The sequence below is a fragment of the Vombatus ursinus genome, unplaced genomic scaffold, assembly GCF_900497805.2.
Source record: "Vombatus ursinus unplaced genomic scaffold, bare-nosed wombat genome assembly UNPS02004456.1, whole genome shotgun sequence".
NCBI classification, from domain to species: domain Eukaryota; kingdom Metazoa; phylum Chordata; class Mammalia; order Diprotodontia; family Vombatidae; genus Vombatus; species Vombatus ursinus.
This window is the reverse complement of record NW_020944234.1, coordinates 243,236-266,860: the sequence shown is the minus strand read 5'-3', so window position 1 is coordinate 266,860 and position 23,625 is coordinate 243,236. Positions and strand designations below refer to the sequence as shown.

The window sequence follows — 23,625 nt, the reverse complement described above, 5'->3', positions numbered from 1 at the left end:
AGAGAGAGAGAGAGAGAGAGAGAGAGAGAGAGAGAGAGAGAGGAGAGTATTGATTAGTGAAAAGGGCTTCTCTGTAAGACTGATTACCAAACTGAAGGTCTACAGAGCCGCTGATCTCATTGTTGTATGCCTAGACAGTATACCAGTGCTATGCCAGGAAACTGAATTGTTTGCATTTGAATTGTTTTAGGAAGATTCTGAAGAGTACCTGGCAGGATAAAATACTGGACACTGAGATCTTTTCCCTAACTAAGCTGCCAAGCATTCAAACTTTACTGCAAAAAACACAAATCTGATGGTCTGGCCATGTTGTTCGAATGCAAAATATAAGCTTGCCAAAAAGACTATTTTATGGAGAACTTACATAGGGCAAGTGCTCACATGGTGATCAGAAGAAGTGATACAAGGACACTCTGAAGGCCTCTCTTAAGAACTCTGGAATTGATTGTGTGATATGGTAGATACTGGCGCAGCACCAGTCAGCATGGGGTGCCCACATCAGAGAAGGTGCTGTGCTCTGTAAGCAAAGCACAATTGAAATAGCTCAAGAGAAACTCAAGATGCACAAATTTAGAGAATCCACCCCAGATGTTCCCGGGGACTATTTGTGCCCAACTTGTGGTGAACATTATGAGCTCATATCAATCTGAGCAGTCACAGTCAGACACACTGAAACTTGACTCTAGCATACTGATGCCATTTTGGTCCTCTTTGAGAATGAAGGACAGCAGCCATACTATACCATATCTGCCAATACAATATTAACAACAGAGAAGTCTATTGTCTTCCAGGACAAAATTTTTGGGATGTGATGGAGAGAATCCCAAAGGAAACCAGTGAATGTTACCAGAGGTTATCCTAGTGAAGAAACTGAAGATTTTAAGGGCATAGATGATACTTCTGTAAGTGCTACCTATTAAATGCAGGGACATCAAAAGAGAAAGGTAAATTTTTAAATATCTGAGGATAGAAAGTAAATTGATTTCAGGACTACAGACTAAAATATTGCCTAGAAGTGGACTACACTTAATTAGGGCTGTTAAAAAGATTTTCAAGACTTCAAGCAAATATATTATTAAGATGGTTTTAAACTAAGGGATATCGGCATATGTATCTCCTGAAATAGATATCATAAACTTGTGGTTTCCAACATTTTAAACTGTACTCCTATCATTTAAAAAATTGAGCACATATCTATTTCTTCATGCTCAATATGTACATATCCATTGATTTATTTTTCTGTCCATTTATTTATTTATTTGCCTGTTTATTTATTCATTCATTCATTTGCTTATTTTTCATCTATTTATTTGTTCATTTATTTGATTCCTTCCCTGGTCCTATTCCTCACTCAACAGGTTTCTCCACCATGTTCCTGCAGATTTCACACCTTGGGAGATCCCTCCATCCCTGCAACATCTTCTGATTGTTGATCTCCTCCATTTTAGGAAATATACAAGCCTGCCATGCTTTCTTCTTCATTCCTCTCCTGGATCCACTCTTGACTTTCCAGACTCCTTGCTCCACCCTGCCTCCATATTGCTCCCTTTTCTATGTTGTCTTATATCATTGAAATGTAAGCTCCTTGAAGGCAGAGGCTGTCTTTGTGCTTGTATTTATTTGTTTTCCTAACACCTAGCTGTAGTGACTGGCATGTGATAAGTGCTTAATAAATGTTTCTCTCTCTCTCTCTCTCTCTCTCTCTCTCTCTCTCTCTCTCTCTCTCTCTCTCTCTTTCCTCCTCCTCCTCCTTCTCTTCCTCCTCCTCTCCTTTATACAGGCACTTCCTGCCATAATTCTAATTTCACTCTATTTTGGTATTTGGTTTTAATGACTCTCATGACTGAAAATGACATTTAATAAAGATACATAGATCTAAATGGAAGAAGCACATCATTGGCTACACTTATGTTTCTTTCAAACCTATCCACCAATTATGAATAGATTTACATTGAAAACATAGCAGTAAATCTTTTGAGACATCATTCAGTTTTTCTTGTAAACTAACAGGACAATTTTTGCATTATTATGTATTTTTTTAAAAATGAGTTCAAAATCCACTGAAATCTTTCATTTGGAAGATTTTTAATAAGGTAAGACAATATAGTTTTTGGGTTTAAAGAAAGTTTGTAGCTATGAGAGTTGTTATGGGTGACTTATTTTATTTGGTATTATGCTTTTATTTATTTTGTTAAACATTTCTGAATTATATGTGTTTTCTTTTTAAATGTATCATTGACATTCATTTAACAATTTGAATTCCAAATTCTTTCCTTCCCTCAATACTATCCTCTGCTCACTGAGAAGGCAAGCAATATGATATAAGTTATATGTTTGTAAAATCATGCAAAATTTTATTTCCATGTTAGCCATGTTGCAAAAAGGCAAGAAAAATAAAGCAAAAAAGTTATACTTCATTTTGAACTCAGTTCATTAGTTCTCTCTCTGGAGGTGGATAGTATTTTTCATCATTAGTTCTTTTCATCATAAGTCATTCTTTTGTAAATATTTATTTATTTTTAGTCTTCAACAATCACTTCCAAAAGCTTTAGAGTTTTAAATTTTCTCCCCATCCCTCCCCACCTTCCTACCCAAGACAGTGTGAAATCTGGTGTAAGCTCTATATGTACATTCCTACTAAGCATATTTTCACATTAGTCATGTTGTAAAGAAGAATTAGAACCCATAAGAGGAACCACAAGAAAAAGAAACAAAACAAAACAGAAGAAAATAAAAGAGCAAATAGTATGCTTCAAGAGGAACCACAAGAAAAAGAAACAAAACAAAACAGAAGAAAATAAAAGAGCAAATAGTATGCTTCAATTCAAACTGCATAGTTCTTTCCCCAGATGTGGGTAGTATTTTCCATCATGAGACTTTTGGAGATGTCTTAAATCATTGCATTGCTGAGAAGAACTGTCTATCAAAGTAAGTCATTGCACATTGTGGCTGTTACTGTGTACAATGTTCTCCTGGATTTGCTCACTTCACTCAGCATCAGTCCATACAAGTCTTTCTAGTTTTTTCTGAAAACTGCTTGCGCATCATTTCTTTTTTTTCTTATTAATTTATTTATTTTTAGTTTTCAACATTCACTTCTACAAGATTTTGAGTTTCCAATTTTCTTCCCTTCTCGCCCCTCCCCCAAGATAGCATTCATTTTTAATACCCCTTCCCCTAATCTGTCCTTTCTTCTATCACCCTCCCCCTTCGTAAGTCATTCTTAAAACAATATTGCTGTTACTGTATACACTGTTCTCTTTGTTTGCTCATTCCACTCTTCATTATTTCAAGCAAGTCTTTCCATGTTTTTCTAAAGCATTGAGCTCATCATTTCTTATAGCACAGTGGTATTTCATCACAATCATGTGCCACAACTTGTTCAGCCACTCCCCAATTGATGGACATCCCTGCAATTTCCAGTTCTTTGCCACCACAAAGAGAGTTGCTATAAACATTTTAGAACATACAGGTTCTTTTCCTTTTTCCCTAACTATCTTTGGAAATAGACCAAGTAGTGAATGGTATCACTGAGTCAAAGTGTATAGGTAGTTTAAACTTTTTGGGCATAATTACAGACCACTCTTCAAAATGGTTGGATCAGTTCACAGTTTCACTAGCAGTGTTTTAACGTTCCATTTTTTCCACATCCCCTCCAACATTTGTCACTTTCCCCTTTTATCATTTTAATCAATCTGTAGGGTGTAAAATGATATCCCAAGGTTGTTTTAATTTGTATTTTTCTAGTCAATAATGATTAGAACATTTTTTCACATGAATACAAATTATTTTGATTTCTTCTGAAGATAACCTGTTCATATCCTTTGACCATTTATCAATTGGGGAATGACATATTCTTTTAGATTTGACAAAGTTCTTTATATATTTTGAATATGAGATCTTTATCTGATAAAATGTGTATAAAATTTTCCCTATTTTCTGCTTTCCTTCTGATTTGGGCTATATTTGTTTTATTTATATAAACCCCTTTTAATTTAATGTAATCAAAATGATCCATTTTATACCTAACTTAGCTCTATCTCATTTATTCATAAATTGTTCTCTTATCCATAAGTATGATAAGTAATGTGTTTAGTAATCTTCTAATTATTTTGTAAAATCTCTCTTTATAACTAGGTCATGTATCCATTTTGACCTTATGTTGGTAAGATATTGGTCTATGCCCAGTTTCTGTCTTGCTGCTTTCCAGTATTTTCAACAATTTTTAAAAACCAAATAATGAATTCTTATCACAAAATCTGAAGTCTTTGCATTGTCAAATACAAGGTTATTATGTTTATTTGCTGGTATAAATTGTATGTCTATTCTATTCCATTGATCTACCTTTCTATTTCTTAGCCAGTACCAGATAGTTTTAATAATTACTGCCTTTAAGATAGTTTAAGATCTGTTACTGCTAAACCTTCTTCCTTTACATTTTTCATTATTTCCTTTGATATTCTTTACTTTTTGTTCTTCCAAATGAATTTTATTATTTTTTCTAAATCAATAAAAATTTGGTAATTTAATTGGCATGGTGTTGAAAATATAAATTAGTTTTGGTAAAATTGTCATTTTTATTATATTGACCCTGTGTACTGATGAGCAATTAACATTTCCCCAATTATTTAAATCTGGTTTTATTTGTATAAAAAGTTTTTTTTAAAATAATTTTCCTTATATTGTTCCTGGGTTTGTTTTGGCAAGTGTTCTCCCCGGCATTTTATGCTGCCTAGAGTTATTTTAAGTGAGGTATTTTTTTTTTACTATCTCTTCTCTCAGAGTTTATTTGTGATGTATAGGAATGCTAATGCTTTATTTCTTCTTAAAACTTCCTGTTCATATTCTTTGACCATTTATCAATGGGTAATGGCTCTTATTTTTATAAATTTGACTCATTTTTCTAAATATTTGTGAAATGAAATGTTTATCGGAGAAAATTGCTGAAAAAATGCCCCCCTCCAGTTTCCTGCTTTTCTTTTAATTTTAATTGCATTGGTTTTGTTTGTGCAAACCCTTTTTAGTTTTGTATGACCAATCTTGTCCATTACACTTCACAAACTCTTTCTTTATCTATAGATCTGCCAGGTAAAATTTTCTGTGTATCCCTAATTTGCTTATAATATTACCTTTTATGTATAAATTATGTACCTATTTTGAACTTATCTTGGCATGTGGTATGATCTATGCTTAGTTTCTGCCAAACTACTTTTACTTTCCCCAGTAATTTTAGTCAAATAGTGATTTCTTGCTCCCTACATTCTCCCCCCCAAAATCCCCAAAATCTTGGATCTTTGGGTTTATCAAACATTAGATTACTGTCGTTATTTACTACTGTGCATTGTTTACCTAATCTATTCTGTTGATCCACCACTCAATTTCTTAGCCAGTACCAGATTTGTTTTTGCTTTGCAATATAGTTTGAAATCTGGTACTGCAAGGCTACCTTTCTTCACTTTTTAAAAGTCGATTCCCTTGATATTCTTGATCTTTTGCTTTTCCAGATGAATGTTGTTATTATTTTTTCTAACTTGATATAATAATTCCTTGGCAGTTTGATAGGTATGGTACTGAAAAAGTAAATTAATTTAGGTAGAATTGTCATTTTACTATATTGGCTTGGTGTTCTGGTTGCCTTTGGACAGAAGACCTACAGAAATTGACATAACTAAGCCTAGTGAAATCATTCATCCAGAAAAACTCCAGTAGGAAATTCAACAAGTAAAACATTTAAAAATTGTCACCATCACAAATTGGAAAATCATATTAAAAATATGTATCTTTACCTATTTAAACAACAGATTTAGTTCCTTTTATGTTCCAAGGCAACAAATATTGGTGACAAATGGGAGAACTATCTTTACAATGCAAGAAACACCTGCATATGGAGAGAGAGAGAGAGACTGAGATGTTCTTTTTCCTCCTGTCTTCACTCTGAGTGGCCAAATTGGAATGCAAAGAGAAGACAAATGACTCCAGTGTTGCATAACTTCTGACAGTCGAGGGGACTTTCTACCCTAATTCTCACTCCTTCTTTCCTTATTTCACCCTGAGTGTTGCAATATCATCTTTTGCTCAGCATGATAAACCCAACGGGAAAAGGGAATATTCGTAGATAAACATACATAGGATGCAAACAGACATCATTTACTTCTGGTACTACAAAGAACAGAAAAAACAATAAGCTAATGCTGAGAACTTTCTTCCTTAGGATAGAGAATGAGGGCAGCTGCTTCAGCTTTTTTTCTATTACAGAAAGGGGTGAAGCTTTTGAAAGGAAGGATTGGGAGGTTTTATTGCCTGAAAACTGCCTTTTGGTGGCAGTACCCTCCCTTCTTGTTCCCAGGTTCAGATCTTGAATTTGAACTTTCTGTGGCCACTTGAAACTCTGCTGATCCATCAGAACTGTAATAGTCTCTTGTAGCTGGCTGCTTTTAGCCTCTGCTGAAAAAGTCTGGAGCAGAGTTTCAATTAGAGGAGTACAGAAAATGGGATTTATTCTCAGCTACTAAGTGCACAACTCTTCGAAGGCTTCTATGTTCCAGCCTTCACTCCTGCCTTACTCTAGCTATTTTTGTAGTGATTTTTGCCTGTATTTGAGGCTATGTAGCAACCATGTCTAATCTAACTGCTTTCTCAAATGCACGAATATATGTGTGTATTTACACATATATATAGACATATACATATATATACACATATATATGTATATATGTATATATATGTGTGTATATATGTATACATATATGTATATATGTATATACATATATACACACATATATAGACATTTACACATATATATAGACATATACACACATGTATACATACATGAATGTATTGTGAATGCATTTATATGTAGATTCACTATATGGTATATATGTTTGTATAGATATTATATATATTTATGTATACACATAAATATATCATTACATTTATAATATATATACACATACACATATACTATATAATATATATCTATATTAATGTTTGTATTTATTGTTTGTTTGCTTGTTTCTTATCACCTTCGAGATGTGATTCTCTCTTCCTCCTTTATTTTTACTTTGAACAATAGCATCATCTGAGCCAGTGAGGTGCCCATGAGTGTCTTCCTAATGCCAAATATTGACATAGATGATCTAAGATCAGAGATCATATTGAACACCAAGGCAATGAGAGTCACTGTAAAGTAATATAAAGAATTTTATTACAATCATAGAAAAAGATAAGGGGGAGGGGTTCTAATTCTTCTAACCACAGGGGGAAGCCTTGATAGCATTCTTGCAGAGCAGGTCAGCTATAGGTAGGTTTCCAGTACCATGGGTTAGATACGGGTGAAGACCTCACCAGGTTAGATTAGAAGGTTACTTTTCACATGAACTTAATTTTTTTGTCTAGGAACTAGATCAGCAATTATATTGTATGCAACAGGCATTATTAAGTGGTTTAGCATTTGGACATTGTACAGCATATATGGACAAATAAGGGAATTCTAATGCCAGGGTTCAGGCAGAGGTTCCATTACACATGTGGAATTAAGAGAGACCTTTGTTCAACTTGTCTTTATTAAAAAAAAACTCTTTTACAAAATTCCTCTTTACTACAAGACTCAACATTTTGGGAAGGACCTGAAATGCATCCAGAAAATGATGACCAGTATGGCAGGAGGACTTGAAACCATACTATACAGGATCATTTGAAGGAACTCAATATTTGTTCTGGCAAAGTGAAGACTTGGAAGTGGGGCATGATAGAGATTTTCAGATACATGAAAGGTGATCGCATGGAAGATAATTAAGACTTGTTCTGCCTGATAACAGCCAACATAACTAGGACTAATGAATGGAAATTGAGAGGGAGATTTTGTTTTAATATTGAGGTAAGGGGAATCCTAATAATTAGATCTGTTCAACAATAGAATGAGCCTCTTGGTTAGGTAATTAGTTCCTTGTCACTGGAGGACTTGAAAAAGAGACTGGATGAACACATATCAGGGATATATAATAGGCGGGTTGGCACAGGAGTCCTGGAAGTGACAGCACTTCTCTGCCACCGTCATTCCTGTTTCCAGCCTAGCTCTCTTAGCCATTATTGAGGAAACAATTCTTATGGAGAAAGGGCTAGCCAACCCCACTTGCTAACCAATTGCCGTTCACAGGGCAGGCACATCAACCTAAGTGAAGTAGCAGGGCATCCTGAAGGAGAGACAGGAGGCAGCATGTGCCAGGCAAGTCAAATCACCACTCCCACCTTGACCAATATCTTTCCCAAGACTCTGAACCTCCTCTGACTATCCCACCCCCACCACAACCACCTTGACCTTCATCTACCCTTAGATTCTGATGGGGACAGCCAGGGCTCTGCACTTGAGATCTTTGGCAATAGTAATGCTTCCAGTCCAGTGCCCTTAGATATTTTCTTTTGAAATTACTGCTATAGAGATTCTGCCTGGCAACTGATCTGTAGGTGGCACAGCCACAGCTACTCAGAACATAACTGTTCTTATCTCCAAAGTATTTGGCACTGTCAAATGGTCCATATGAAATTGATATGATTTTATTGTGGGAAACAATATTAAAGAAATTGAAATTTATTGACCTTGACTCTAAAGAAGAATTATTAATATCTATGCTGCTGCTACACCCTAAGGACCATGGGAGTTTTCCATCTGGCTTGCAGCTGAAATTTTCCATTTGTGTTGTCTCCTATAGTAGAATATGGACTTCTTGAGAACAGAGACTGTCTTGCTTTTCTATTTGTATGTCAAGTGCTTAGCACAGTGTTTTCATATAGGAAGTGTTTAATAATTGTTTTCTGTATATTGTAGGAGGTTAATGGTTCAGGTAGGGTTAGAGGAGATGATTTCTGAAATTTTTTGATTTTATTTCATATAATAATAGTGTGTGCACATGTTGTATAGCCCCCTACTTGACTATAAGTTCAATGAAGAACAGATTTTACCAGTTTCATTTTCCCATTGTTGAGGACAATACCCTGCGTTAATAATATTTTTATAATAAATGAATTTCTTGAATGATGAAAATCATGTTGTGCCAATGTTATTTTTTATAGTCAGAGTGATTTTTACTATAGAATTACAGAAGGTTGGTACTCAAAAGGTCATTAGAGATCATCTAGTTCTACCAATCTTTTATTTTACAGATGAGGAAACTGAGACATTGATAAGGGAAGTGATTTATCTAGGGTCCCACAGCCAATAAATGAAAATGCAATATTCAAACCCAGATCTTTTAACTCTGAGCCCAGTGTTCTTTTCCACTATATCAAATGGACTCTAAACTTAAAAAGCTCCCAGTATAATAAGAAAGTTAAGCCTATTGGATGCTTCTGGAAAACACTTGTGTCATTGTAGGTCTTTGGGTTTGGAGGAGAATTTGTCTGGGAAAATATAGTAGGAAGAAGATATATGAGCCATTTACCGAATAAAAGATTCAGAGGTAGGAAAAAACCTTAGAAGTCTTCTTGTAGTCAGTGCCTAGTAGAACTACTGACACAGAGTAGGTGCTTAATAAATTCTTATTTTTATTGAATCAGTCCAATTTCCTTTTTTTTTTAATGGATGAAGAAAGTGAGTTGCAGAGAGGTAAACTGATTTGCCAAGGGTCACACAGTGAACATATGGCAGAGTTGGAATGTGAATTTCATTCTGACTTCTGAGCCATTCTTTTTCTACTATACCCTGCTGCTTACTCATCCAGGGAGCTTGCAGTAAGATTGGAGAGCTGGGAAACATGTACACGGGTAATGCCAAAAACATTTCTTGTAATGGGCTGGTAAATGGGTTTGGTTGGTATAGATAGATTTCCTAGAGAAGGAGTCATCAAGCTGGGATGTAAAAGGCCAAGAGTATGGACCAAAGGGATACAGGAGAGATGTTATATGAGTAATAGAATTGGATGGTCCAGAAGATTGGAGTATGGTAAACGGGATCCAGGAGTTTAAGTTGAATAAATGAGTCTATGTAGTCTTCTGCAAAGGATATGGTAACTCTACATAGCAATTGAGTCAGACTCTAGATTACAAAGTATAGGTGTGTGTGTGTGTGTGTGTATGTGTTTATTTGTCCCATTGTGTGTGTCCCACATCAGTATGTGTGTGTATGTATATGTAGGGATTTCTTCCATTAATGCAGTGAGATAGCACAATATTAAGGTAAAGAGTGTTTGGCCAGGAGAATTCTTCTTTGACTCCTTTGACTTTGCCTTCATGGCATCACTGTCAGAGAAAGAAGGAAGGAGAGCAAAAGAGTGAAAAAGTTAAATTCTGAGGCACTGGAGATTGTTCCCATTCCTAACATCATCCTCTTGGGCAAGACTTGGCTCAAGTCCATGTACCTTCAGGAGCAAGACAGGACAGTGTGACTCCTCATGGGACCATTCTTCAACAACCCAAATATTTTCTTTACTGGTCCCAAAGGGAGGGTTTGGAATCCATAAAACCTACCACAGAACTGCTGCTGTTTGCACAGAAGGATTTCAATTGAGCACTGTGAGGTTTGGGAAGAGTGCACAGAGGGAGTTAAAGGCTAAGTATATAGGATTGGAAGAGTCGGTGTTCAGACCTTGATCTAGGATCAGGACCTCCAAAAGACTGAAGTCAGGGTTGGATTGGAAAAATAAGCTCTTAAAGGTGTGGGATTATTTCATTTTTTTAGATGAGTAATGGCTCATACTGGGATGCTTCTGCTAATGGCTTCTCCTCTTCCTATCCTCTGAGTGGGTGGTAGAAGAGAGGTCAAGTGGACCTCCTTTAAATGGATGTACAAGGATCTTGGGAAGACATGGTGGCCAGTGGTTTGCAGGAAAGTGAATAGTGGGGACTGAAGAGGGACTCAGTCACTTATCCTTCCTGGGTTCCTAGTTCCTTATCTTGTCCTCTTTATGGGAGATACCTACATGCTTCCCTTTCCTTGGTAGGAATTATCAGAGGTTAGTGATATGGAAACAGAACCAGGAGAGGAAAATAAGCATTGAGTAAGGAAGAAAGAACAGAGAGAAAATTTTACTGGGTTAGGGAAAGGGTACAAAGATTGTTCTTCACAAATGGCGAAACTTCAGGTAAGATATTGTCAGTTTTATTGGAGCACAAATCAGCTCAGAATGAGAAAGCATGAGTGAGTTGTGATTTGAATAGCAGACTCCATTACAGGGGTGGAGAACTTGTGGCTTTGAGGCCACATGTGGTCTTCTAGGTCCTTGGGTACTGCCTTTTGAATGAGTCCAAGTTTTAGAGAGCAAATCCTTTTATTAAGGGGATTTGTTCTGTGAATTTTAGATTTAGGCTTGAGCACCTAGAGGGCCACATGTGGCCTTGAGGCCGCAGGTTCCCCACCCCTACTCCATTTTATTCTTTTTCCCTTCAAACCTACCCTTCTTCCATAATTTCCTCTTATATTAAAGACAGCACTACCATGTCAGTTACTCAGATTCACAACCTTGGGGTAATCTTCAAATTCTCCCTCTCTTTAACCCCACATATCTAATCACCTGTCTAGTCATTTCATGTACACTTCCACATTTATCAAATCTCCATTTATCCCTCTCTTTACTCACACAACAACCACTCTGCTTCAGATCCTAATCATCTCTCATCTGGACAATCATAAGCCTCTTAATAGAGTTTCCCACCAGAAGTCTTCCCATCCTCCAAACAGTTGCCAAAGAATTTTCCCTAAAGTCAAGCTCTCACTCCATCATACCACTTCTCAATAAATCCTAGTAGTTCCTTACTGATTCTAGGATTAAATATTATTTAACCTTTACCTCAAGTTTTTACAATTTCTATGCTTCAATAAGTTTTAAAATATACATTATTAGTACAGAAAACTACATCCTTAGTACAGAAATACAAACATCTATGAGTAAAATACATTTACTCATTTACTATCACATCCTCACATATAATTATAAATGAGTAAATATGCATATATTGAGAATGCATCCTTAACATTTTCTGACTAATAGGGTATGTAAAAAAATTGATTAGAGGCTACTGGCCTAGATCAACAAAAAATCAAGTGATAATTTTTTTCAGACTGCACACCTCAAACTCACATATACTTTGATGGACCTGATTAAGAAACTGAAATTTATGGAATAACAGATCTCAACATCATTTATTCTTCCTTCTACTTGGCTATTCCCAGCAACATTTATTCTGTAAATATGCCCTAAAATCATTGATTCTCCCATAATAACAACAATAATAATGTATTTCTAGTGTGTTTAATGTTTGCAAAGCGCATTAAATATATTATCTCTGTTGATATTCTCTACAACTCTACAATATATTATTCTTATTTTGCAAATAAGGAAACTGAGTCTCAGATTAAGGGACTTGCCCAGGATGACATAGAAGACATAAAGCCAGGGATTTGAACCTAGGTCTTGTGAGCTCTGTTTGACACTGTCCAATAGAATATAAATCCTCAAACTTCCCCTTTGCAAGCCCAGAACTTATAGGCTCTTATAAGCATAAAGTGCATGCTGTGGAAGGGACCTTATAGATCATCCAATTCTATTTCTTCATTTTACAGATGGGTAAATAGAGATTCAGAGAGAGGAAGTGATGATAGAAAGACCAATATTTCCATTTTTTTTCTGTATGTACCTTATTGAGGGGGCAGCTATGCTCACAAAGAGTGAGATGCTGTGCTAGCTTTGCTCAGGAGAGATTTTGACCTAGCCTGATGACTCCTGGCCCAGTCATCGCCTCTGATGAATTGACTCCTACCTCTACCTTTGCTGGCCTCCAGGTAAACCCCGACCAACCCATGCCCTACCTCATGGCACCAGCCAACAATAGCTCACCTGCTACACTCTCTGAGTTTCTCCTCATCTGCTTCCCTGGCTACCAGAGCTGGCAGCACTGGCTCTCCCTGCCCCTGAGCCTACTCTTCCTCTTGGCCATGGTGGCCAATGCCACCCTCCTAATCACCATCCGACTGGAGGTCTCTCTGCATGAGCCCATGTACTACCTGCTCAGTCTTCTCTCCTTGCTGGACATCGTGCTCTGCCTCACTGTCATCCCCAAGGTCCTGGCTATCTTCTGGTTTGATCTCAGGGCCATCAGTTTCTCTGCCTGTTTCCTCCAGATGTTCATCATGAACAGTTTCCTTCCCATGGAGTCATGCACCTTTATGGTCATGGCATATGATCGCTATGTGGCCATCTGCCACCCCCTGCGCTACCCATCCATCATCACTGATCAATTTGTGGTCAAGGCTAGTGTATTTATCATGGCCAGAAATGCTCTCCTTACTGCACCCATTCCAATCCTTTCATCCAGACTTCATTATTGTGGAAAAAATATAATTGAGAACTGCATCTGTGCGAACTTATCTGTGTCCCGACTTTCCTGTGACAATTTTACTTTCAACCGAATTTACCAGTTTGTGGCTGGTTGGACTCTGCTTGGCTCTGATCTCATCCTCATCTTCATTTCTTATACCTTCATCCTTCGGGCAGTGCTGAGAATCAAGGCTGAGGGGGCTGCAGCCAAGGCCCTGAGCACTTGTGGCTCCCACTTCATTCTCATCCTCTTCTTCAGCACCATCTTGCTGGTTGTTGTTCTGACAAATGTGGCCAGGAAGAGAGTTCCCATGGACATCCTGATCCTTCTCAATGTCCTCCATCACCTCATCCCCCCAGCCCTGAATCCCATTGTCTATGGTGTGAGGACCAAGGAGATCAAACAAGGCATCCAGAAGTTACTGAAAAGGAGGGTGTGAGGACACGGAAGTCACTTCCAACCTAGTGCTGTGAAGTGAGGACTGAGCAACAGGGTAGGGATGGTCATGCTATCCTCTCCACTATAGTATCATAACCTGAAATGTGCATCTATCTGTATGTACTGGGTTTCTGTCCTTTATTCCTTTCTTAAGTCTCTGTGTTTGCACCAGGTGAAGATAAAGTATCTTCTCAGGGGCACTTCCAACCTTTCCTCCCCTTCATATGTTTGATTGCACCTCTGCCTGGATGTCTGTGTGTTTATAGTTCTCTGCGTGAATGTATGTGTTTGTCTTAATTGTCTCAATTCACATTTCCACTGTTGACATTTAGAGTTTGACATTGAAAGTCCTCCACCATCTGCTCCCCCTTCCCTTTTCTGTATTATTTCATACTATCCCTCCAAATCCTCTGTTTCTCTCAAACTGGCCTTGTTGGTAGTCCTTTTCGGTGTTGTCTTCCATTATTACAATATATGCAAGCTCATCTCCACAGGACTCTCTCCACCATGTCATAGAAACCCCTTAGAAGTGAGCTTGGAAGCTCACTTCACCCCTGGATTACTTCTCCCATTGGGAGTATCCTCTGCCTTCAGGGGCTTCTCTAATTGCTTGCCTCATTTCTCCCAGAACCTTCTGTTAAGGATGAGGTCCAGAATAACCAAGTCTCCATTTCACTCCAGGTGTTGAGATCAAAGAAAAGGAAAAATAACCTATTTGAACAAACATTTTTATAGTAGCGCTTTTTAAGGGGCAATGAATTTGAAATCAAGGGGATGCCCATCAATTGCTGAATGGCTGAACAAGTTGTGGTATATGATTGTTAATGGAATATTGTTGTGCTATAAGAAATGATGAGCAGGATGGTTTCAGAAATACCTGAGAAGACTTATATGAACTGATGCAAAGTGAAGTGAGGAGAACCAGGAGAAAAGTATACATGGTAACAGCAATATTATAAGGATAATCAATTGTGAAAGACTTAGCTACTGTGATCAAGACAATGACCCAAAACAGTTCCAAAGGACTTGATAAAAAAATGCTATCTAGCTCCAGAGAGAAGACTGATGAACTCTGAATCATAGTATTTTCCCTCTATTTATTTTATTGTTTTATTTTGTTTGTGTTTTCATTTGCATTTGTTTTACATGACTTCATATGTATAATAAACATGACATTGCTTGCCTTCTCAAGGAGTTGGGGGTGCCAGAGGGAGGGAGAGAATTTGGAACTTTAAAAAAATGATTGCCAATTTTTTTTGCATGTAATTAGGAAATATTTAACAAAATAAAATAATTTTTAGAAGATGATTTAAGCCTTTATGTTTATGCAGTTGTTAATTTTTTTTGTTACCTACTGCTGAAATCCTATTTGACAACTGTATTTCTTTACATGTGTATTTTAGCAGTTTTGATGAATTCAAAGGTCTTTTCCTACTTTTTTTGGGGTGGGGAGGAGCATGAAGCAATCAGGATTAGGCGATTTGCCCAGGGTCACACACCTAGTAAGTGTCAAGTGTCTGAGGCCAGATTTGAACTTAAGCCCTCCTGACTCCAGGGCCAATGCTCTATCCACTGTACCATCTAGCTGCCCCCCTACTTCTTTTAGGTATCAAACTGCTCATTGTGAGTCATACACCTTTCCAATAGGTCAGGCCAAGTTTTGCTAAGGGGACTGTTTACCTTTCCTGTGCAGAAAGCACCCAAACAGTATTATCCTCAAGGCTACTCACTGAGATTGGGTCTACTACTCTGATCATTAAAGACAAGGATGAACCCATAGATGGTTCTTCATGTAAATAGCTCTATACAATTTAATTCAATAAACATTTATTAAGTGCCTACTTTGTGCAAAGCATCATGCTTGATCCTGGGGGTGCAAAGACTAATGAAAAATAGTCCTTGCCTTTGACCAGCCTCATTACTTTCTCCTACAGTTCAGGCCTTCTTGCTCTTAGACTTGTTCTCCTTACTCCATTTGTCTCTTCCCCATAGGTCTTACCAAGGAAGTTTTCTTTTTGTGATGTTTCACCTTGCTTTATTGTTGAATTAATCACAAAACATTTATAGGTATGTAGGTGGCAGAGTGGTTATTGTGATCGAATTGCAGTCAGTAAGAGCTGAGTTGAAGCTTTGCCTCAGATAATTAGTATCTGTGCAACCCTGCATATGTCACTTAACCTCTTTCAGTCTCAGTTTCCTCATCTACAAAATGGAGATGATAGTAATACCTACTTCACAAAGTTGTTATTGGGTTGTGAGAGTCAAATGAAATAACATATGTAAAGTGTTTTGGAAACCTTAACTTGCAGTATAAATGCTGGGTATTATTTTTATTAAGTACCTACTATAAACTGGGCATTGTTATAGGTATTGGAGATATAAAGTAAAAAGCCAAACAAACAAACAAAAAAACCAAAACCCAAAACAAATCAGTCCCCTGTCCTCTAAAGTCTTTTCCCTTCACATTCCATGTTTTTATTTTCATTATCATTTTTTAAAAATCCCAGAGTCTCCCAGGCACTTCCCTCCTCCAGGTAATATCTCCTATGAATCCCCAGGGGGCCCAAAGGATTTCAGGTCCCACTTGCCCAAATTCTTCTCCCTATTGGCACTGGGGAACAAAAGGGAGCTGAACTTGAAAGCCATACAAACTGCTCTGTGATATCAGCTACAATCTAGTACCCACGGAGCAGCCCCAGATCTTGCCTGAAGGTGTCTGGTTCATGCAGCAAGACCCTAGCCCAGATCTTTTTCAGTGAGTCAAAGGAGAGAACAAAGGAGAGAAATGGGGGTGATGAGACAATAGTATCTTTTCTCTTCTAAAGGAGGAGGTATTGGGGTGAGACAGAGGGAGATAGTAAATGCGGTAAAGAGACCCTTTGTGCCCTGATCTACAGTGGGAGCAGGCAGATCCCCAGAGTTGACAACAGAACTAGGAATTGTACATGGGCTACTCTGAGGCACCAGCATCACAGGGAGCCCGGCAATTCATCATCCCAGTTGCTTATTACACATTACCTGGTCAGGGATGCTTTAGAAACATTTTCATTTGTAGTAAGTGAGTTAGACAAATTAACTTCTAACTTCTCTACTAAATACTAGATTTTCACAGAACAACTAGATTTTCATAGCAGCATAGAATCAAAAATTTGAAATAAAGTCATTTAATCTGACCCTTTTCTTTTTCCTAGGTAGGAACTGAGGTCCAGATAGGTTTAGTGACTTTCCCAAGGTCACTTAGGCATTAAGTAGCACAACCAGCATTTGGTTTGAATCCAAGTCTACTTCCAAATCCAGGACTCCTTTTACTGTGACACACTACCTGAGCAAGAGAAGATCTATGCTGGACATCATAGGTTAATACATATTTAAAGGGCTATTGAGTTGAAGGAAGATTACACTTGTTCTACAAAGCTCTAGGTGTCAAAATTGGATCTGAGGGATGGAAATCACAAGCAGATTTTGGTTCAGTATAAGGATAACCTTTGAAAACATCAGAACTGTCTAACAACTGACACTGAAAGTTGTCAAGGAGATGTGGGATTTGCACCTGTGAGAAATGTTATAGAGGTAATCTATGCTTCAGGTAGGGCATGAAGTAGATGGCTTCTGAAGTCTCTTCCATCTTAAAGATTCTTTGGAGGCTTAGTGATTACATGAGGAACAGTGGTAGGCTGGCAATAGTACAGAGGATCATGGCTACATGTTCCCCCCCGGATGAGGTTTACTACACCACCACTTAGGAGTACACCAGTATATACCTGATGTGTGTCCAAAATAAGGATATTATCTAATGTGAGCAAGAATCAGTTATCTAGTTTTGATTTAATATCCTCTTCTAATGCTCTTAGTATGGTACTAGGTGCTCTACTCTTTTGAACTATAGGATTTTAAATCCTACCACATCTAAGGTATAAGGTATTTGAGGTCCCATAGAAATGAAAACATTATGTGTGTATAACCTAAGAAACACAAATGATTTCTCTAGCTTTGGTGCATGTATTTATGTGGAGAAATGAAGTACTTACCCTGGATAATATTTTTTTTTCCACAAACCTAACTTGATTTTTCAATGTTTGGTGCAAATGGCTAGCTCTCCTGGCTTTCTATAGTCTCTAATGCATTCTTTTTCAAAAAATAATATTTTTAGTTTTGGTTTTTACATCACCTATGTTTCCTACTCTATCCCTCCCTCTTCTGTTTCTTTAAATCCAACTTTACATCTTTACCTTGTTATGTGGGGTCAAGAAGAAACTTTCATCTTTGAAATTTGAGATTTTTGGAAAAAAAATCTCTTAATGATCTCTTATTGTTTTTATCCCATAGGTCAATTGATCTCTTCCTCATTCTTTCTCTCAATAACCTCTAAGCATGGAGTAATTCATTTCATCACTTATTGTTTGCTTGGCAATTGTGCTTATTTACCTTGCTTGTATTTCTTTGGTTTGGTGGTGTTTGCAAAACATTCTGCTCAATTTTGGTGAGAAAGCTTCCCCTCTTCTCCTCTCCTGTCAATTGGCTGAGAAGAATTAGTGTCTACTGCTTGTTTCAGAGTTGGGGTCAGGCAGGGAAGGATGCATGTTGAAAAGTCTCAAAAGCAAGATGGAATTCCAATGTGAGATCCAGGCACAGGCCCTTGGGTTAGTTTGTGCATTCCTAACAGAGGAGGTAGGGGCTACTGTAGGAGAAAGGCTGAATGAGTACTTTAAGAATTAGATAATAGCGTTCTCTGGTATTAATAAGGATTTTACCTTTTGGGGGTTCTATTGTTATTGTCTTGTAGAGTCAGCTATAATTATTCCAAATCAATGCATAATTTTGCTTTTGTTGTGGGGGTAGAATGGGGGAAAATGTATCTTGCCTACCATCTTTTTGGTCCTTGATCAACTTTTACATTCTACTTTATAGTATATTTATTTTGGCACTTGTGTTATTTCTACAGAGGGTAATGTCTTTTTTTAGTATCATTCCATCACTATTTGTTGTGGAGACTGAGATGAGGTGAACCTTATTACAATCTCAGCAGAGTTTTAGCTCTCAAGTAGGTGATTTCCTCCAAAAAGACCTCTATTGTTCTATCCCCAACTGAATCTGGCACCTGAAGCCTGAGTGAAAGCCACTAAATGGAGACTTTCATCACTGAACCTCTCTTTCACTTGTTTATCCACAGAATGCTCTCTAATAGAACAGAAGGCATTTCTTGTCTACTCCCATCTTGGATTAGGCTCTTGTCCCTATTATGAACTCAGAGTTTAGGCTTTTGTGATAGTGGGATAGGGGATGAGATGCCCCCAATTGTACCCTACCAGACCCAATAAGGAGTGGGGACTGCTCAAACCATTTCTCTTGAATTTAGTGAAGCTATTCTATAAAGGTTTTCCCTGCTTAATGAGATGCCATGTCCTTCTAGAATCTAAGATGAACATATTAATGAGAGAACTAACTACTGCCCCTGTCTGTGGAAAGAATCCATAGAGACAACCTGCCCAACTCAGGACCTGCTTCATGGCACTCATCGGTAACAGCTCCTCTCCTTTGCCTTCAGAGTTCCTCCTTATCTGTTTCCCTGGCTACCAGAGCTGGCAGCACTGGCTGTCTCTGCCCCTGAGCCTGCTGTTCCTATTGGCTATGGGGGCCAATGCCACACTTCTCCTCACTATAAGGCTAGAAGCATCTTTGCATGAACCCATGTACTACTTACTTAGTGTACTATCTCTGCTGGATATTGTTCTCTGTATCACTGTTATCCCCAAGGTCTTGGCCATCTTCTGGTTTGATCTCAGATACATCAGCTTCCCTGCTTGCTTCCTCCAGATGTACATCATGAATAGCTTCCTGACCATGGAGTCATGTACCTTCACTGTCATGGCCTATGATCGATTTGTGGCCATCTGCAAGCCACTACGTTATCCAGCTATCATCACTAATCAGTTTGTGGTCAAGGCCACCATCTTCATTGTGGTGAGGAATGCTCTCCTTACTGCACCCATTCCACTCCTTTCTGCCCAACTCCATTACTGTGGGGATAACACCATCAAAAATTGCATCTGCACTAACTTATCTGTTTCTATGCTTTCCTGTGATGACATCACTTTCAACCGGATCTACCAGTTTGTGACTGGCTGGACCCTATTGGGTTCTGACCTCATCCTCATCATTCTGTCTTACTCCTTTATCCTTCGGGCTGTATTAAGGATCAAGGCAGAGGGGGCTGCAGCCAAGGCCCTAAGCACATGTGGCTCCCATTTCATCCTGATTCTCTTTTTTAGCACCATTCTATTGGTACTGGTCATCACCAATGTAGCCAGAAAAAGAATTCCTCATGATGTCCCCATCCTGCTCAACATCTTGCATCACCTCATCCCCCCAGCCATGAACCCCATTGTCTATGGAGTCCGGACAAAGGAGATCAAGCAGGGGATCCAGAAGCTGTTGAGGAGGTTGTGAGGAATGGGGTGGGTTCTATCTCTTTTTTGATAGACCATCTTTTTGAATGGAAGGCATCATGATGTGGGTTAAAAGATTTATTTTTACTATGTGACAGAATTCCATTCCTATTTCTTCAAGATGCTCCAAATGACTGTGAAGGTCTCTCTCTGTCTTTCTCTCTTCCATTGAAAATCTCTAGTTACTTTATTTCTAACAGGCTTTCCAACTAAAGGGGTTTGGAAGTTGGGTAAAAGTCCAGCATAAATGCAATTTTAAACAAACTGACCAAGGTCTGCTGCCCAAGATTTGTTGTGTGATAAGGCTGCCTTATTCCTGAGAAAAGCAGAAAGATAGATAATTAGGGATCAGTTTGGAAGACTAATATTTTGATAGGATGTAAAAAAGCAGCAATACAAGATGAATGATCATAACTTGCATTCCAATAGCATGAGAGGATTTAAAAGCACTTTCCTATTTTACAATCCTATTAGGTAGGTCATAGGCATCACAAAGGAACCTCAAACTAGTTCAAACTCCTGAACCCCCATTTTACAGATGAGAAAACTGAGACCCAGGAAAATTAAGTGATTTGCCCAAGGCAACAGAAGCAAATATGCATCAAAAGTGGAATTTAAACCCAGGTCCCATGACTCCAGAGCCAGTCCTCATCTCCTTTCTAGGGTAAGTCCACTCAAATCTATTTCATAATAATAATTACTGAGATTTACATTAGGGTTTGGCAAATGTCTTACATGCCTCCTTATATTAATGCTGAGAGAGCGGTGCCACAGATATCATCACCCTCATTTTATAAATAGGTCAATTGAGGATAAGAGAGATTAAGTGACTTGCCCAACCAGTAGGTGTTAGATGAAGGATTTGAATTCAGGTTACTCCTGACTCCAAGTCCAATCCCTTTATGTGACTGTCTTTCAATGACTGGAAACAATTCCTTTGACGTTTGTGCTTATTTGGACTATGGCTTCCTGGAAAGTTAATTTTAAGACAGTGGTGTTATGCTACAGGGACTTCTTAGGCAATGAATAATGTAAGCAAGATAAAAGAAAACAATGACAACAGCAACAACATGGGTAATGCTTTCTGGCAAGTATTTACAAGGACTCTCAGGTTGCTTTCCTGGATCACCAGGGCACATCACCCACTTCATATTGTTTGAGTTATTTTCCCCTTATATGTAGCATCATAGTTATACCCATAATACAGGCTTATCTTATATTATTGTATCATATTTTAATTCTGGTGCAAGGTTGCTTTTGTGAAGTTTTTACATATATGTCTTATAAATACAACATATATGTCTTATACAAGATGGTAGTGTCATGAGATTAAAGACTGCAGTCACGTTTCTTTTATAAAACAAATTAAGCATCAATCAATTTTTGTTGACTGATTGGTAACTTGTTACTTCTCTGCCTACTCCCACAGATTTGGGAGCTCTCTGACCTGTTAAACTGGGAGTATCTTTCACTCCTTTTGATCATATAATAAAATGAAAATAATAATCCTTGAATTTTGGAGTTGGGAGACATATCAGAGCTTATTTTGTCTGACCTCTACTCAGAAAAGGCACTCATTTTCTAGATTGTATGTTGGAAAAGAAGTTAAAGATCATATAGGCCTAGCTAACAAGAGAGGAGATGACTTACCTAAAGAAATATAATCAGTCAACAGGCACTTATCAAGTATTTACTGAGTACTGGGCTAAGTGCTGGGAATACAGATACAAGCAGAAAGAAAGACAGTTCCTGTCTTCAAGTAGCTTACATTTCTTTTTTTTTCTTTTTTATTAATTTATTTTGAGTTATCAACAATCACTTCCATAAGCTTTTGAGTTCTACATTTTTCTCCCCCTCCCTCCCTCTCCCTCTCCCCAAGATGGCACACAATCTGATATAGGCTATGCATATGTATTCCTATTAAACATATTTTCACATTAGTCATGTTATAAGGAAGAATTAGAACCAATAGGAGGAACCACAAGAAAGAGAAAACAAAACAAAACAGAGGGAAAAAAGAGCAAATAGTATGCTTCAACCTGCTTTTAAACTCCATAGTTCTTTCTTTGGATGTGAATAGCATTTTCCATCATGAGACCTTTGGAGATGTCTGATCCTTGCATTGCTGAGAAGGACTAAGTCTAACAAAGTTAGTCATTGCACAACATGGCTGTTAGTGTACAATGTTCTCCTGGTTCTGCTCACTTCACTCCTCATCAGTTCATATAAGTCTTTCTAGGTTTTTCTGAAGTCAGCCTGTTCATCATTTCTTATAGCACAATAGTATTCCATTACATTCATATACCACATCTTGCTCAGCCATTCCCCAATGGATGGGCATCCCCTCAATTTCCAATTCTTTGCCACCATAGAAAGAGCTGCTAAAAGTATTTTTGTACATATGGGTCCCTTTCCTTTTTTGATGATCTCTTTGGAATACAGCCCTAGAAGTAAGTAGCTTACATTTCAATGGCAGAGGATAACACATAAAAGGGATCTAAAAAGTGACTGGAAAAAACGATAACCAGGTGGAGGTATGCAAAGGAGTCATATGGAGATAAGCAGCAGTTCAGCCTGGAGAGGAACTAAAATGTGCTTGGTCTCAGCCTCCTACTTAAAGAAGAAGGTCAAGGAGGAACTAGCCAACCAGAGAGAGAGGGGCCCTGGGGATAGAGGGTACTTCCCATGTGAAAAGTCGATCAGAGGTAGAGTGAGCTTCCAGGGTGAAAAGGTTTCTATGGCATGGTAGAGAAAGTCCTGTGCAGATGACTCAGCCATGTAGCCTGGAGATGAACACAGTCTCATATGTATCAGGTTCAAGATTTGAAGTCAAATCCTCTGATTTCAAATCCAGTCTTCTTCACACTATAGACTGGAATCCCTTCTACTATATCCCTGACAAGTGGGTAATGACCTCCACTTGCAGAATTCTATGATGAGGAAGTCATTACTTCATGAGGCAGCCCATTTTCCTTTTAGACAGTTCTAATTGTTGGAAGTTTCTCCCTTTTTCCTTTCTATAGGCACTAACTTTTCCTCTCTGCAACCTCCAGAATTCAAATCTGGCCTCAGGCACTTGACACTTACTAGCTGTGTGACCCTGGGCAAGTCACTTAACCCCATGACCTAGCAAAAACAACAACAACAACAACAACAACAACAACAACACAAAACCAAAACAAAGTTTCTACTTCTCCCTTATGGGTCCAATTAAAAACTTTTTCATAATCTTCCAGATACTTGAAGGCAGTTAATCATACCTTTAGTCTACTTTAGTCTTTAATCTTCTCTAGGCTAAACAGTTTAAGTTCCTGCCACCACCCTCTTTCTGTCCTTTTCCCAGCTGTTGGAACCCTCTACAGTAGTGGTTCAACCTAAAGGTCTTCTGCTGTCAGAAGAGATGAGAGACTCTGAATTTACCCAGTGAAGGGAG

General features: G+C 38.0%; 2 protein-coding genes across 2 annotated transcripts; both read left to right on the top strand.

Moving 5' to 3' along the window:
* The first annotated feature begins 12,802 nt into the window (after positions 1-12,802).
* On the top strand, positions 12,803-13,747 carry LOC114023931 (olfactory receptor 56A1). The gene has a single exon (XM_027836705.1). The coding sequence runs from the start codon at positions 12,803-12,805 to the stop codon at positions 13,745-13,747; it is 945 nt and encodes a 314-aa protein (XP_027692506.1).
* Positions 13,748-19,251: 5,504 nt separating this feature from the next.
* On the top strand, positions 19,252-20,193 carry LOC114023939 (olfactory receptor 56A4-like). Its single transcript, XM_027836717.1, has one exon. The coding sequence runs from the start codon at positions 19,252-19,254 to the stop codon at positions 20,191-20,193; it is 942 nt and encodes a 313-aa protein (XP_027692518.1).
* The last annotated feature ends 3,432 nt before the right edge of the window (positions 20,194-23,625 follow it).